This window comes from Parasteatoda tepidariorum, chromosome 9 (genome assembly GCF_982258835.1).
Source record: "Parasteatoda tepidariorum strain Cologne lab strain chromosome 9, Ptep-v5.0, whole genome shotgun sequence".
In the NCBI taxonomy this organism is placed as follows: domain Eukaryota; kingdom Metazoa; phylum Arthropoda; class Arachnida; order Araneae; family Theridiidae; genus Parasteatoda; species Parasteatoda tepidariorum.
Genome location: NC_141763.1, coordinates 78,721,134 through 78,737,883, shown reverse-complemented (window position 1 = coordinate 78,737,883; position 16,750 = coordinate 78,721,134). Strand labels below are relative to the sequence as shown.

General features: G+C 28.4%; 1 protein-coding gene across 3 annotated transcripts; it reads left to right on the top strand.

The window, feature by feature from the left end:
• The first annotated feature begins 8,441 nt into the window (after positions 1 to 8,441).
• On the top strand, positions 8,442 to 16,077 carry LOC107446215 (U20-hexatoxin-Hi1a). 3 transcript variants are annotated; one of them, XM_043044572.3, is made up of 5 exons: positions 8,442 to 8,605; positions 11,882 to 11,921; positions 12,492 to 12,519; positions 13,561 to 13,791; positions 15,766 to 16,077. In XM_043044572.3, exons 2-5 carry the CDS (start codon positions 11,895 to 11,897, stop codon positions 15,912 to 15,914), a joined length of 435 nt encoding a protein of 144 aa, XP_042900506.1. In that variant the 5' UTR covers positions 8,442 to 8,605; positions 11,882 to 11,894; the 3' UTR covers positions 15,915 to 16,077. The 3 variants fall into 3 exon arrangements, with proteins under 3 accessions (XP_042900506.1, XP_042900507.1, XP_042900508.1); XM_043044573.3 differs by lacking the exon at positions 8,442 to 8,605 and adding an exon at positions 10,212 to 10,353; XM_043044574.3 differs by lacking the exon at positions 8,442 to 8,605 and adding an exon at positions 10,723 to 10,853.
• The last annotated feature ends 673 nt before the right edge of the window (positions 16,078 to 16,750 follow it).

Genomic DNA, 16,750 nt, shown 5'->3' with positions numbered 1-16,750 from the left:
TTTGATAATATTACTTTATTGTTGAATATATTAAATGTGATGAGACTATTATGTAGAACCTTTTTTTTATTGCACATATTTTTTGAAAGAGGGGGAAAAGTTACAAAAGAAACACATTTTAAGCACAGAGTAAAAATTTGGCGTGCTGGGCCACTATATATTTAACAGAGTTTTTTTTTTTAGATTCATTTTGAATATATTTTATTTGCAATTTTTAATGATTTTTTCGCGAATTTTTTTCTCAATTGTTTTTTCTTTACGTTACGAAATCTATAAGACTTATAAACATGAAATTTTGAATGTGCGTGGAAAATATGCAAAGAGTTAGAAGGAAAACAAGAAAATACAATTTGATTATTAGTTTTATTTTTTTTTTTATAACCGCCGTTGAACAACCGACGCAATTTTGAGTTTACGCCCTATCAACCAGGCTATCCCGGCCAAATTTATTAGTTTATTTTATAACAGTCATTGCACAGCCGACCCAATTTCGAGTTTACGACTACTAATATTCAACTCCGTTGCCTTGTAATTTTGAACCCAATCCAGAAGACAAGGGAATTGCTAGATTAGAACCCAGAGGTATTTATTCGTTATGACAACTTGGAGGACTTCGTGACCCCGACAGATTTAACATGCACCAGTCACCATTTTACACATGGGTATTCTTCTGCCAGCTGGATTCAAACTCCCATTCTCACGAACACGAGTCCAACGCCCTATCAACCGGGCTATCCCAACCAAATTTATTAGTTTATTTTATAACAGTCATTGCACAGCCGACCCAATTTCGAGTTTACGACTACTAATATTCAACTCCATAGCCTTGTCATTTTGAACCCAATCCAGCAGTCCCTGGAGCAGGTGAGGGCCGTTATATTAATACTGTTTGAAAAAATAAAAAGAACATTTCGTAAGCTGATATTATTTAATTGATGTTTATATTGAAAATATTTCTCCATTATTTTTGCTTTCTTTTTAATTATTTTATGTACATTTGTTAAATTTTAGTGCAAGAAATTTTTTTTTCATTACTTATGTAAATTTTTGGCTTATATTTTTAAGGATTTATTAAAGCGTCTACTAAATATCAGAGAGAATAAATGTCATACGGGTTTAAAGTATCAGCTCAGCTCTTGATGGTGTATAGTGGCTAGGATGTGAAAGAGTAACTGTTCCAGGCATCCAGCCAAAACGAGCATTCAACATATCAATGGAACACACTAAAGCTTTATATCAATTAACAATTAGTTTTAGATAATTACAATTGTAGAATAATTATCTTATTATAGAATTAAATGTTTTAAAAGACAAATATCTGTTAATGTTTTACATTTAACCAACGAAAAAACAGAACCAATATTGAAATCTAATGAATTTATTACTTTTAATTACTGATAAAGTTTGTGACAGAAAAAATAAATAAATTAAAGCCTGATAGATTTCAGAATTTTAGAAACACCTTCTAGTTATACTATTCAATCAAATAGGTTTCGATGTCTTTCATCCCGGTCTCATTAGTGATTCAGCATATTTCGATATCATTTTTTTTCGTTCTTACTTAGTATTAGTTTGTTTGCGACAGTTAATTTGTATACCTCTTTTACTACATTTTCGAGGAGTTTAAAAATATAATATTGAGGATTTTAACTGAAATGAAATTTGCTTTTTTTGTATGCCTCTTTTATTACGTCATCATCACACCCACACGCAACTGTCTACTCTAAATAATGCTATATAGAATGAGATAGCAAAACAAACTTGTGTAGTTATTTAAATTCTTATTCAAAAGTATTAGTTAATTTTTTTTTTTTTTGAACTGACAATTTCTGTCCTTTTTTAGATATTTTAAAGTGCTATTTAAAACTACTGCATACCACATGAAAGCATTAAATATATCATTTGTACAATTTTAAAGAAAAATAAAAAGGAATTCTGATCCTTAGAAACAGATATTAAATAGTCTGATGATCGAATGATGGGGCAAAAAAAACTTTACCTTTTAAACTAAAAATTTTTTTATTTATAAATAATTTATCAATACTCAAATTGCTTGAAAGATGATATGTTCCCTACTAATGACAACGAAGTTTTTTGTTTTATTCAGTAATTTATTTATATTTATTATGTCCGACAATGTAAAAAAGAAAAAAAAATGCATTTTGGGCTTCTAAGGGCCCCAGCTCCGAATAAAACTTTAAAAAAAGAGGGGGAAAAGTAGGATCTGGGGGCCTTTGTCATCTCGGGGCCCCAAGCTACAGCTTATTTAGCTTATACATAAATCCGGCCTAGGTAAAACAGCCTGTAAAGCGCCTTTGTAAAGTTATTAAGTAATGCTTACTGGGATGGTCTTAATTAATTTAATAGTCTGAATCTCACATGCGAAAAAAATCGCTTGAAATTTTCGATAGAAAATTATAACCTGTTTGGTGAATTTTTATTCGTTCTCAAACGCATACAAATTTTTCGCTTGCAATGAAAACGACCCCCTTAAAACCGATGTAACGAACGAAATGTAACGAAAAGTGTTCCTTTGTAAGTTGTGTTGAAGTGCAGTTTCAATAAATGACAAATAAAAGTCAGCACTATTTCTTACTTAATAGTTTCGTTTGAACTTAAAATATTTTTTTTAAAACCTAATTACGGAAATTACTTTTAAGTACTTATAAGTTACTTTGGCTTAAGTACCAAATTTGCTAACTATGTGTAAGTTATAAAGCCACATCGAAAAGAAAACCCAGGATCTGACTCTACAGTCAGAAAAAACTTGCATAGTTTCACCGCATAAGATTATTATCACTGTCAATAAAAACGTCGAGGTAATATTTGCAAACCTTGATTGCTTACTTATTTCTAAAATGATGACCGCACGAATTTCTATAGCATATTCATAGGATAACATTTTTTCTCTCTTTTTCGTTCCTTAGAGAGAAAAAATTAATGCAATTATAGCGAGAAAAATCATATATTTTATGCATCGTTTTTCGTAATAGCCTCTCTCTATATTAATTTTAATAATCATGTAAAAATTAAGTAGAAGAATATGCAGGTTAGAACTGGCAAATGAATATATTCTATTCCCCAGTGAAAAGAAATTGCTGACATATTTTGAAATTCTGACTAATCATTACAAAGGTTGGGAAAAGCAGATATTAGATTAAAATTTTTAAAAACTAATTTATTTTTCTGGTAAAAATACAATGCAATTGCTTTTTGTTAAACGGTCCTAAAGTTTCATTCTCAATTAAATTGTTTTTAAATTATTTTCATCCATCTTTTGCTCTTATGGACTTCAATGGTGGTTTCTCGTAGTTTGAAAACGTTTTCTTTTTCTTGCTCCTAACTTAAGTATTACTTTGTAACTTTGTTGTGGTAACAGAATTCTACTAATACGCATTAAGGGGTGGCTTTACGGAACACCATTTATAATTGAAATAGTGAGATCATTCGATAATGACCTCAAGGAATTTTGATAATTGATCTAGTTTACATAATTGATAGTCGTAATATGAAAATTGGGTCTGATGCTCAACACCGGATATAAAATAAAATTAAAAAAAATTTACATCTAACGCTATTTAGTTCCATAAAAAGAGTTCTAGTTTGATCTAGAGCTGTGGTGGCTCAAAGGACAGAGCACTCGTCTCCCAATGAGGCGAATCAGGTTTGAATCCCAGCGGTTGTTGGTTGACACAAATTCTGCTCCCGGCTCGCACTGATGATAGTGCTGATGTAAAATATCTTCAGTGGTGGATGGATCATGGATTAGAATCCGCTTACCATCAGGCAACTGGGTTAGGTTTTCGTGTTTTTCCTCTCCATATACCGCAAATGCGTGTTTAGTTCCATCAAAAAGTATTCTACAAAGGCTAGTTTCTCCCGATGCTAGATCTAGGAATTTCTTTATCCTATTATATAATATTCCTTTATCCTATTATGTCCTATATTAAGTTATCTTCAACAATATGAAAATTTTTATCAATAAAAAGTGGAGCTAAAGAAAAGAAACTTCGTATTTCGCTCACAAGGGAGTTGCAGTCACCAAGAAGGCGACGTGTAGCTACTAAATCTACTTTAGGCTGTTCAACGCAGGCTATAAAATAAAATTTTTGTCCTTTGTGTTAATTTTTCAATACTAAATTAATTAACTTTTTTGTAAAATAACTCTAATAAACTATTAATAGCAAAATAAATTAATGAAACTTGTTATATAAAAAAAAGAAAAAAACGTGAACGTTTTATATTTTTTTTATTTTTGTGACAAATAACACACTACACATAAAAATTGCCGTTGCAGCTGTGTTCAATGAAAAAAAAAAAACTTTATTGCAAAAATAAATCATTTAAAAATAATTTTTTAAAAATAGTTAAAGACATTCAAAATGTAAAAACTGTAATTTAAAGACTTTATTATGCATTAAAATAATGACTAGTGACCCATAAATGTTAAAATATGAAAGGAATTGTTCCTAGAACAGTTTCTCTACAACAATTCAAAGTCACTTATTGAACTATGTCAGTTACGGAATTGCCCAGTTGCGATTGTTTAGTCGAGGTAAAAATAATTTTTTATTATTATCAATTCGAAATATGTTTAAAAAAAATTCCTTGTATCAGTAAATATGACTTCTGCAATACTAAATCTTTTGTGAACACGCGAAACTTTTAATTGATCGAAAGGAAAATAAATAAGTCAAAAGAAAAATCGTAAGCTCAAATATACACCTGTTGCTATAACCTCATGCAGAAGATCAGAGGTTATCAAACGATTTGTAAAAGCAGCTTAAAAATAATAGAGGTGAATTCAAATGTCGTCTGATATTAAGCAGACAGCTGTATTTGGTTTATGATTTCGTAAGAAACAAAATAACTAAAAGGAAATAATGAGTTTGGAAATAATTAAATAATGTTTTGATTTATTTCGTATTTATTTCTTTTTAACATGCTTTTAAAATTTTCCTTAAAATAATAATAATAACTTATAAAAAATGTTCACAAAATTAAAAAAAAATACAAAAAAAATTAATTTTTGTTTAAAAAGATGAAATGTAATTAAAATAGGAACTAAATTTCTGAATAAAAAAGATACATGTGATATTGTATTTGAAGAGTTAGTATAGATATCAACTGTCATTCAGCTAAAGCGCGAAAGTTAGTGTTTAAAAACCTATTGTGTTCATATGTTTTATATTTATGTCATTTAAATATGTTCATATGGGATTTATTTTTTCTTTCAGATAGCTCTTTAAATAAGATGGCTTATACCAGAGGTCGCCAAAGTGGTCTGTATAGACCCCCAGGGGTCTATTTAACAAAGGCTGGGGTCGATTTGAGTCAGGGGGTCGAATGGGGGTCTATCCGAATCGGAAGGGTAGATTGGGAGTCGAAGGAAAAACAGTTCTTAATACGCAAATCACACATACCCAATTGAGTATGTAAAATTTGTGAATTTTTTTATAATAGACTTAATATCAGTTTCTTTATAGAACATAAATTAATAAACGCATATTTATTCGAGTGAAACAAGTATTTGCGTACCACCGCGTGGCACGAACTTTGCACTTCTGATTTATAAGTCATATGCATATGTGCGCTTGTCCAACTGTCACGTGTGACGAGCTTTGACGTTACAAACGCAAATTTCATATGCAGTTTCAGCTATCTTTGCAAACTGTGAACAGTGTTGAATATTTGCAGTGTCATTATTAAAACTTTTATTGCTTTGGATAATTAAATGTTTCGACAAAACCATTCGTTTAGTTCAGATATCAATTTTAATTATCAATACATGTAAAAAAGTAGATAAGCATTAATAATATGGATTAGTACAGCCAGTGACAAAACTATAGCAACTTTAATATTAAACGTTTTTAATATTAAAACTTTACGAAATAGCTCAGCCATTTATGTTAACATTTCCAAGTTCCTATATGGTTGAAGCCAGTTTCAGGTACGTAAATTCAATCTTAACTAAGTACAGAAATAAATTAAATGTGGAGTTTAGAGAGGATTTAAGATTAAAATTGACCAATTTTGAACCCAATATAGCGAACCTTGCAAAAAACACCAGACGCACCCACCCATCTCATTGATTAAGAAGCAATAAATCTGTTGTTACTTATTATTTCTACTTATTTATAATTACTTATTATTTAATAAATATTAAGGTATTTAAATTTCAACATTAATATATTTTTCATAAAACTATTGTTACACAATGTACTATTACTTTAATAAATGTTTAAAATCATAAAATAAATGTACAAACACAGTATCTAATGGAGTTTTATTTTAAATAACAGAAAATTACTTTTATGGGGGTCGATGGAGATTTAGACAAATTATAAAGGGGTCGATGATCAAAAAAGTTTGACGATCCCTGGCTTATACTTTCTTTATAACAGAAACTTTAAAATAATTCGCTTTAAATCAAAGTTGAAAATAAGTTATATGATAATAACTTTGCTTATGTTATATTTGCAGATTTTAAAAGCATATAGCTCAGTTAAAAAAAATTCTGGCAGCCCAAATAATTTTTGTGTAGTCTTTTGGTGACATTTACACTTCTCCAATTTTTAGTAATTCTCCAATTTTTTTAAAAAATTTTTAAACTATTATAAATTGAAAACATTTTTAAAAATTAAAAATTGGATGTTACGGATGTAACGCAATATGTTACGTTCGTAACATAAGTTTTTACTTTTTAAGGAAAATTTTATTTCTAAAAGTCAGTATAAATGACATCACGATTTATTTTCACAAAAATTATCTGAAATACTTGATTTTTTTTAAAACTGAGCTTTTTGCATTTAAAGTTTGAAAATACGATATTCGTAAATGATAGAATTACCCTATGGTTATGCTTAATAATCAATCTTGGCAATGTTTGAATGGAAATAATTTTTGTTTTTAATGTTTAACTTTTACGCATCGATCACGCAACATTTCTAAAAGAATTATAAAGTATAATTTTTGATAATGCAAGTAGCTGTTGTTAAGAAATCAAAATAAAACAAAGCACCATTATCTAATCTGCATGCTAACGAAGTTGAATTTCGTTTATTATGGTTCTTAAAATCCAAAAGTTAAACATTTAATTACTAGAAAAAAAAATCACGTAATATTGAGATCTTCACAAGAAATGGAATGAATGAATAAAGACAACATGTTTCTGTATTTGCTACAATATTTCATAGGACATTTCATTCATTCAATCTTTCATTCATTGTTACAATTAAAATTTATTTATAAGAAAAATTGTACGGTATGTCTACATATCATAAAAAGATAAAGGTCGTCTTACTGTTTCACGCATTCTCATTGTATAGAAAAATCACATGATTTTAATCCGTTCTATACAAGAAGACATCAGTTTAAAATTAATGAAAGTTATAACGGTTCTAATCTATATACAGTAATATTTATTAATATACTATATAAATATTAGACTATTTTTACTATTATATTTATTTATCACCCTGTTTTAATATTATTTTCGATTACTATTACATTTTTCTGTTTTGAATAGTAATTAAAATTAAAGACTTAGAATTAAAAGTTTCGTTTCAGTATCATAAAGTAATCGCATGATTAAACCTTGAGTAACATTTTATGATATGGATATTTAGTTTACGCTTTATTAAGCAATTAATAATTATGCTTCACTTTTAACTTTATGTAAAACTTTGTTCAATCGAAGTTTGCAATTAAAATAATGAATACAAAAGAACTATTACGAATTCTAAAACAATACTAAGAATTGATTTTCCGCACTGTTGCTTAATAATCTCTTTCGAAGAAAAATATTAAATTTTCACTGTAACCGAAAAGTAAATAAGAATTTAGAGAACAACTTTGTGGATGAAATTGCAATGTTAACTAATTCAAATTATCGGGTTTTAATTGTATTTCAATAAAATCAGAATCTAAATCTGAGGTACCAATTTTGTGTTAGTGCAAGCAAAAATTTATGGATATTTTTTTTTGATAATTTTAATTTTAATATAGCATTCTATTTATTGTCATTTGCTAGTACTATTAAATAATTATTTTGTTGGAATCATGCATTTAATTTTATAGACCGGAAAGTAACGTCGTTTCGGTGCATCTGATATTTGTTATCAAGATTTTATTTTTAATCAATAATGTATTCACCCTCGTTAGCAACAAAATTTCAATGCCGGATCGAAAACGGATTTTAAAAAAAATGAATTGGTTTTTAAGACTTACGAACATTTAATGCGCCGAAACGATATTACTTTCAGGTCCCCCTAATGAATATTACAGTACGTGCCTTCCGTACTGCAAAACATTGCTAATCAACCTGCAATTTAAAGAAAAAGTATATACTTTAAAAATATGAATGTCCTTGGCCCTAACCTATTGGTCTCGCTTGAAAAGTTTATTTCCAAAAATTTGATAAATGCCTATTTCATTGACAGTATGTAATACAGCTTTGCCATTTGCCCTTCATAGACAGAAAAAGAGAAAGTGATTTAATGAGTTAATAAAACAGGTTTACCTTGTTTGAAGTTGTAAAAGCTCTCTCTAAAATCCTTTAAAGTGTTTTTCATATGTCCTAAACAACTCTATCGTATAAGTTTAGGTAAGTCGCTTTTCTTTTAAGTTGAGAAAGAGCAATCAAAAATTGTATTTTAGTTTGAATTACTTACTAAAATGCATCCTTTTTTTACCTGAATATAAAATATGCAGTATATAATTACTTAAACGGATACTTTTTAAAACGTTTTTAAATTATTCGTTGAATTAGCTATGAATAATATAAACAGTTGTGGTAAATAGGAAAACTCGCTTTTGTAATTATATATACTGTTTTTATCCATATAATATAATAATTTTTATATTATAATAGACTAATGATGTAGATTATAATATGGAGTAGCTATGTTTTAGTTTATGATTGTAATCAACACTATGCAAGGAGTCAAGAGAATATCCTTTTTGCCACCAGGAGAAATCTAATAAATTATATTTTGTATTTAAATGTAAATTTTTTTGTTTTAAATTATTAAAATTTTTCACATGTGACGATGAGATTTGTTATGTATTATACAGAAACGTAGCTAAGGCTTGCAGCGCCTGGAGATAACTCTGTTTTACCGCCCCTTTTGCATTATTTAGTGAGACTTATAAGATTTTCTGGAACACTTAAAAATAATTATGTAAAACCCACTGCAGTTGACATTGAATTGTTAAATTTTATTTAGAATAAGATTTTTCAACTTAAATAAAAAATTTTCAGAACAACACAACTTGAGAAATTATTGATTTAGTTTAAAATTTAACTACTAATGTAGTATATATTACTAAAATAAATAGTGACATATACATAATTTTGAGGTCTCTTAAATATTAGATTTCTACTCACATGCCCAAAATGCTTTCCCGTAAATCAATCTCTGAATGCCATAATTAACTAATATACTTGCATCCTACACGTTTTTCGAAGAAAAGAAAATTGCACACGTGTGTTAATATGAAACTAAATAGTAATGAAATTTAGAGGCTGGTTTTTTTTTTTTTTATCCGCGTACCATATTGAATTTAAGGAATTTAAATCAAGTATTATTTATTATCGTTTTTTTTTTCATTTTTAAAAATTTAAATGTTAATTTCAATTTTATGCAAGAAAAATAATTTTTTAAACACTTTGAACTGAATTTTGAAAGTCTTTTATGAGCATATTAAAAATGTTAAGTACAAAGAAAAATATTTTATACGATATTTTAAATATTTTTATTAAATATTTTCCTTGTTTCTCTGTTGTATTCATTAAGAACATATATGTGAGTGCTCGCCGCACTACCTTTAAAAATTTGAAGAAATCCTGTATGCATAATTTAATGTTTTGGTTCATTGTACAAATTGCAAAGTTGCTAAATATAACTCCATTTTTAAAGTTAAGTTTTGACTGAGTAAGTTTTGTAGGCTAAGTATTAATGCTACGTGCAAATATTTGAAAATTTGAAATTTGGTTCTAAGTATTAATTATTCAAATTTTATGAAACTTAAGTTTTTAGAAAATGATAAAATCTGATATGAAATGAAACATTAAAAACATCAATTGAAAAAACGAGATTTAAGAACATTAAATTTAGATCATAATCTAAATTTAATGACACAACATCGATTTTTCGACTCATTTTATCCCATTTTAAGCTACACGATGTATTAAAATGAAATAAACATATAATTTTTATTTATGACATTAACCAGCTGAAAGATGCATTTTATCAATTTATCTAAAGGAAAGATGGAGTAATCAAAAAAATTTCTTTTGCTGTTTTAGAATTTTAAAACTATTCTTAAAGATTATTTTACTTATCGGAAGTAGTAAGTAAAATATTTATATTAAACCACTCGTCACTTTCTTATTTTCACTCATTATCTCCATTATATTTTATTAAACTCTTTATCCAATTTTCAATCACCTCAAATCTTATACAAATTCTATGAATCTCAAGTTTTTAAAAAATTTTACAATACGAGATGAGATGAAACATTGAAAACATCCATTAAAAAAAACGAGATTTAAGAACATTAATTTTAGATTATAATCCAAATTTAATGACACAACATCGATTTTTTTACTCATTTTATTCCATTTGACACTACATGATGTATCAAAATGATACAAACATATAATTTTTATTTTTGACATTAACCAGCTGAAAGATACACTTTGTGAACATATGTAAGGGATAGTTGAAGCAATCAAAATCATTTCTTTTGCTGCTTTAGAATTCTAAATCAATTTTTATTGATTCTTTTTAGACTTTAACTTTAATTTTTCTTTCATAATTTGTTTTAATATACTTCCTGATTTCCTTTAGGCATTCATAAATCTATTTATTTCTCCTAACTTTACATATTTATTTGTATACGCAACTCATGTAATAAGAGTTATATGATGTCTACGATAGTATGGGTGTTCGTTTGATTCATTTTAATTTGCTAATTTATACTTTTTTGTTTACTTTACTTGGAATACGAATAAATTACTTGAGAAAAATTGCTTGAAACTGTGCGTTACATTTGTAAGCAGTGTAGCTAAAGAATTTAAAATTTTGTTTCAGAGATTATTTATTTCTAAATTTAATTATAGAATTTTCCGTACATTTAATGAATGGAAGCTTTAAAGTCTAAACATTTATCTATGTTTTTAATAATAGGAGGTAATTTATTTACTTCTCATTAGAGCTGCACAATAGGCTATTGGAGACAGTCTGGGAAATATCCCTGAGGATGATCCGAAGGCATGCAATCGCAATTTTGATCCTCTGCAGAGGGAATGGCTCCTCTGCTTTGGTAGCCTGACGACTGCGCGTGAAGTAGGGCACTTTACGGTAAAACAGTTTAACGAGAGCCGATACCGCAAACCTTAGGTCCCTATTCAAGCTGATCAAAGTGGTCACCCACCCGCTTACTGACCGCAGCCAGCGAGGCTTGACATCGGTGCTCTACTGAGAATAGAGTCTGTACAATCAGTTCACTCCGGAACGTTTTTAATAATAGAAAGGATAATTTTGAATAAATATCTAAAAATTAATTAATTAAATTTTTCCAGATAAATTAATTTTCTAAGAATTTTTTATTCGATGGGATAGAAAAGACCCTGATTGAGCAAGAAAGAAAGAAAATAAAAAAATACATGATGCAGACGAAATGAGTACAAGTAGTTTTGTAAGTGTTTCTACTGTAATGTGACATGTTGATAGTATTTTAAAACTTTTAATATGAAACCTAAAAGTTAAGACAGATGTTTCTAAGGCAGTATAAAGTAAATTATTGTTGTTAATTTACATGCAATCCCCAAAAATTTTTTACTGTGCCATTTAATGTCATTTTTTATCATTTACAGGCTCCAATTCATCATGTATAAATTACTTGTTTTATTTTCGGTAAGTGTTTTCTCGTTTTTAATATCTATTAGTTGTATAAATGAAACATAGTAATTTGAATGTCACCTGCAACCAAAGAAAGTAAAAAAAAAAGTAGGGATAGGCCACATTGACCGGTTATTCTGATTTTCTATTTTCTACTTTCAGATTCATAAATATTAGTACGATGTATTCGATAATTTTAGAAATTTTCATTTTTACTCCTTTCGGATTGCATGAATGTTCTTTATTATCCTTTGAATATGATATCTTAAATTTTATTAATTTTAAGTTCAACTTTAAAAAATAAAATAAAATAAATATGAGGAAATAAATGTGATTTTGCAAATTCGCAGCAGTTCAGCTAAACACGTTTTTCTCAAAACCAGTTTAATTTTAAATCATTTTAAATGCAAAAAAATTTAACAGCAATTTAATTTTCCTTGAACACAAAATCAATTTTTCTAAAATTTGTTCATTTATTAGAAAATTGAAGTAAATTTCTTATTCCACTTTCTAAATTTCTTATTTATTTTTTTAAAATCTTTGTTATAATTCATTTTCTATATTACTTTTTATTTTTATTTTCAGATGCTTGGCTTAATGCTGGCTGAAAAACGTGAGTAACTTAATTCCAATGATACAACGAAATTTTCGTTACATATCTTGAGTATTACACTATTATTTAAAATATATTAATCTTTCTTTTCTTTTTTTTTCATACAGAACTAAGAGTAACACATTGCTTACATTTTCAATGTACAGTTGTTGAACAAAATAATGGAAACACTTATATACTAACGTATTGTTTAATTTTTCTCAAATGCTAAGAGAATCATCTTAAACATTTAAAAGTGTTATATACGATTCCTCATAATTATCAATGAAATTTAAAGCTTTAGCTGAGAGCTAAGAGGTTAGAGGGACCGATAACAAATTACAAACGGAAATTAAGTAATGTTTTTGAACACTCTATGCCAAAAAATATAGTACAAAAAATATAGTAGGATTCCTCCTGAGTACGTTCCTTAGCAAACCTTAACAAGTAGTTCTGCCAAGTAAGACTTCCACAATCCTCAATTATATTCCAAAACGGCCCAAAACCAACCAATTCGAGAGAACTGCTCGATTTAGAAGTCGGTAGATAAAAAAAATCAATTTACTTATGTTTTCTATTGATTTTTTACACATAAATTTTAGAAAAAAAGGCAGTCTTTGGCTAAATTTGAAACACCTGAAATTATTATATAAGTCATTAGCAATAACTGCAAAAGTACTTTCTATAATTCGTAGAAATTACTAGTTCTTTTGGTCGGGATAGTCTGGTTACCAGGGTGCTGGACTCACGTTAATTCTGTCGGGTTGCAAAGTCCTCCATGTTCCTATAAGAAATCAAACCTCTGGGGGTACTGATTTGGAGATTAATCGTTCACTGGATTGGGGCAAAATTACGATCTGTGGATGAATGAACGGGTCCGCCCTTTAAACGGGTGCGACGTATGGGTGTGGTAGGAGTCGAATTCTTGGACATAGATGGCTCCGCCGCAAAACAAGAACAATCCCCCCTGCCTTAATGGCCGATAACAACAACAACAACTAGTTCTTTTTTTTAATCTATGCTCCATTTTAATAGTTTTTCATTAATTTATCCAAAATGTAGCTAAGAAAACTGATTGTGAAGAGCACCGTGAGAGAGAACAGAAAAGCAATGCACCTTTACCTATGCGGTTGATCCCAGAATGCGACAGCAAAGGTGATTACAAGCCTCTACAGTGTTTTCAAAACAGCAAGTTTTGCTCTTGTTGGGATAAAACAGGAAATCCACTCACTCAACCATCTGGTAAAATAAAGGCATGCGACTGTTTAGTAAAGCAAAAGGAAGCCAAACCAGGTATGTTTGAGTCCCAGCAATTGAATTGAAAATTATATTGGGTGTTCTCGAATGACCACCTTTAATATGTATTTTTAGAGTCATTAATGGAAATGAAATTAAACAAAAGTATGCAAATTAATATCTAAATGAGATTAAAGCAAAAACAATATTGAAATATAACAAGCCATTATTGAGGAAAGCATAATTGAAGAAGTCAAAATATTTTTGATTATCGGGGAAAACAGTGAGGAATTAAAAAGCAATTGTAACTAAACTGGTATTAATATTTTTTATTTAACTTTCTTCACTCATGATTCGAAACAGTTTTCGAATTTGCATTTATGTTATGTTGCATTTATGTTTCTTTGCATTTATGCTTTTTTTTTACGCATTAACTTAACTTTTTGACTTCTAAAATGCATATATATTTTCTAACATTTACTTTTAACCAAGATTGTAAAAATATATATAAAGGGTGATGATTATATAACACTCTGCATTGCAACTTTTTTTTAAATATTCAAAGCAACTATTTAATTGGTGAAGTGAACTATAAATAACTTCGTTATAATTTTCCTTTATTTGGAAGAGTAACAAAAGGAAAATTTAGACTTTTAGCTGTTAGTTAAGAAATTATGAAGAATACGAGATGAACCAAATAAAGAATCTGTCCCGGTAGAAGAATTAAGTACTGAATCTGCAGCACTATCTTCGTGAATCCAGATATGTCAGAGACATCAACGTAGTCAGACATAGATAATCGTTGTAAAATTTCAGCTCAATCTAACATGTCGTCAAATTTGTAAATGCAGGGTTCTAAAAAAATTATGTGTAAAAACATGTTAAATTAGAGTTGAGTTTTATGCAATGACAATAATATTGGAAAAATGGAATAAATCCTTATGCAGTTAACCCATATTCAAATAACAGACAAAAATCTTTATCCTTTGTTCTTAGCAGTCTTCTCTGAACTCCACTATTTAAATTAAATTAGAAACTAGTTTAGAGAGATCTTAAAAAGGTGTCTCAGTGATTTTCCGCCATTTGTAAGGTTGCTAAATAATCTGCAGATTCTGTAACTATCTGCATCGCCGTCTGCCGTTCTTTTGGATTTCTGCTACTGGTTTTCCTTATAGTTAATGATATTATAGGATGAACCTCAATTACCTTCCTATTTTAATGAACAAAGGCACCTTGTAATAAATATTAAAAAAGTTAGATTAATTTTGTTGCTTATACCATTTTTTGTAAACAGATGAACAAATAAAATTCTCTTTCTTTCGTTGATTGCTATTATCTACTAGCAATTCGCATATGTTTTGTGAGTTTTTTGATGACTATGGAACACGAATTTGTCTTTTTTTTTCACAGCTCGGTGAAGACATCGAAGTTTAACTTGCATTCGCTCGGATAATTTAGAGTACTCTTGATTAGAATATTTTACGCGTAATATTGTTTGAATATCTCTTTTGCAGATAAAAACTGCATCATAAAAATTTTATTTGCTGCTGAAACATATACAAGAAGTAATACTTAGCTATCGCTCTTAGTATTATCCTATAATAAACTATCTTTTTATTTACTATCTTATTAACTGACCTATTATTGCGCGTCAAAATTGCAAACGTAATTTTCGTTAGAAATGTATCTTTAACAGTTATTTACTTGATTTTAATTATTTTGAGATTTATTTATAATTTCTTTCTTTTAAAATTTAAAAAAATTAAGAATCAAATAGAAATTTTTTTTAAAGCATAACTTTTTGCGCAGTCAGTTGCAAATTGAATATTGTAAAGATAAAGTAAGCGACGACATTGTTGGCGATGTCTCAGAAACTTCAGCTTTATTTTACTGCATGCCAGTTGTTTGAAGTGAACAACCATTTTTGTGAAGAAAAGAAATTCTTTCGGGGAAAAAAAAATCGTTTGCACTTTTTTTAAAAATTACAGTCTTAAATTCTAATTATAATTTTACATTTATTATTTCTTCAAGGATTACTCGGTGCTTTCAAAGCTCAATGTGAAGAAGATGGAAAATTTAAGAAAGAACAGTGTCATGGTTCAACAGGACATTGTTGGTGTGTTGATCCCCTTACAGGTGAAAAGAAAACAGAGCCTAAAAGAGGAAAAGCAAACTGCTGATAAAAAAAGAAAGAAAAAAAACTGTTTGCCTTGGCCATTGTTGTGTTATTCTATATTTATTAAAACATAATCAGTACGCAGTGTTGAACTTTTAAATTTAAAATTCCTTGGTTTGTTATATCTCAGACAAAATGTGTCTTCTCATTAAAGTAATTTAATAAAATTAGCCTTTGTGTTTATTTTCCTATTGTAAATTAATGGTGAGTATTTTCTGAACACCACCAGCGATACTTAATTTTGAAATCGTCGCAAATATTTTTTGAATTAATCCATAGAATTCTTTTCAAATCAAAGTACGTGTTAAGAAATCCCAAAAAAGTTATCGAAATCCTACAAATCATTGTCAAGTAGTGATAGTACTTAAATGTTTGAAAGCGTGTTTGTTTCTCGTCTGAATTTAAAAAATTGTTTCTTTTAATTTCTATTTTAATTTCTATTAAGTACGGCTAAACTACTTGTGGAAAAAATTTAAAAAAAACATTCCGTAAAAGAAATGAGGGTGATTTCAGTTTAAGCCTTAAAATTCTAACTATTTCATTCGGAAAATTTTTAAAGTTTAAAAAGTGTATAATTAAAAACATTTCTTCTTACATTAAATCTGAGTTAAATATCATTTTCAAATTTGAATAGCAGTTAATTTAAGTAAAAACTTCACATTATTTCTTAATGTTCTGTGACGTGGCCTCTTGGATACAAATGCGACTTGGATAAAAAAGCTACGAGAAAAGTTTTCAAATAAAAATCATTGGTAAAAAATATGCGGTGCAAAATAATTATAAAAAATAACTAATTACTTACAATATGTTTTCAAAATTAAAAAGATTTCAATTGATCTA

What these genes read in the sequence shown, in the direction of transcription:
- LOC107446215 (XM_043044572.3), top strand. Translation starts at nt 11,895, where the DNA reads ATGTATAAATTACTTGTTTTATTTTCG. An exon ending in AATTACTTGTTTTATTTTCG is followed by an intron (nt 11,922 to 12,491) that starts GTAAGTGTTTTC and finishes TTTTATTTTCAG; the next exon opens with ATGCTTGGCTTAATGCTGGC. An exon ending in CTTAATGCTGGCTGAAAAAC is followed by an intron (nt 12,520 to 13,560) that starts GTGAGTAACTTA and finishes TCCAAAATGTAG; the next exon opens with CTAAGAAAACTGATTGTGAA.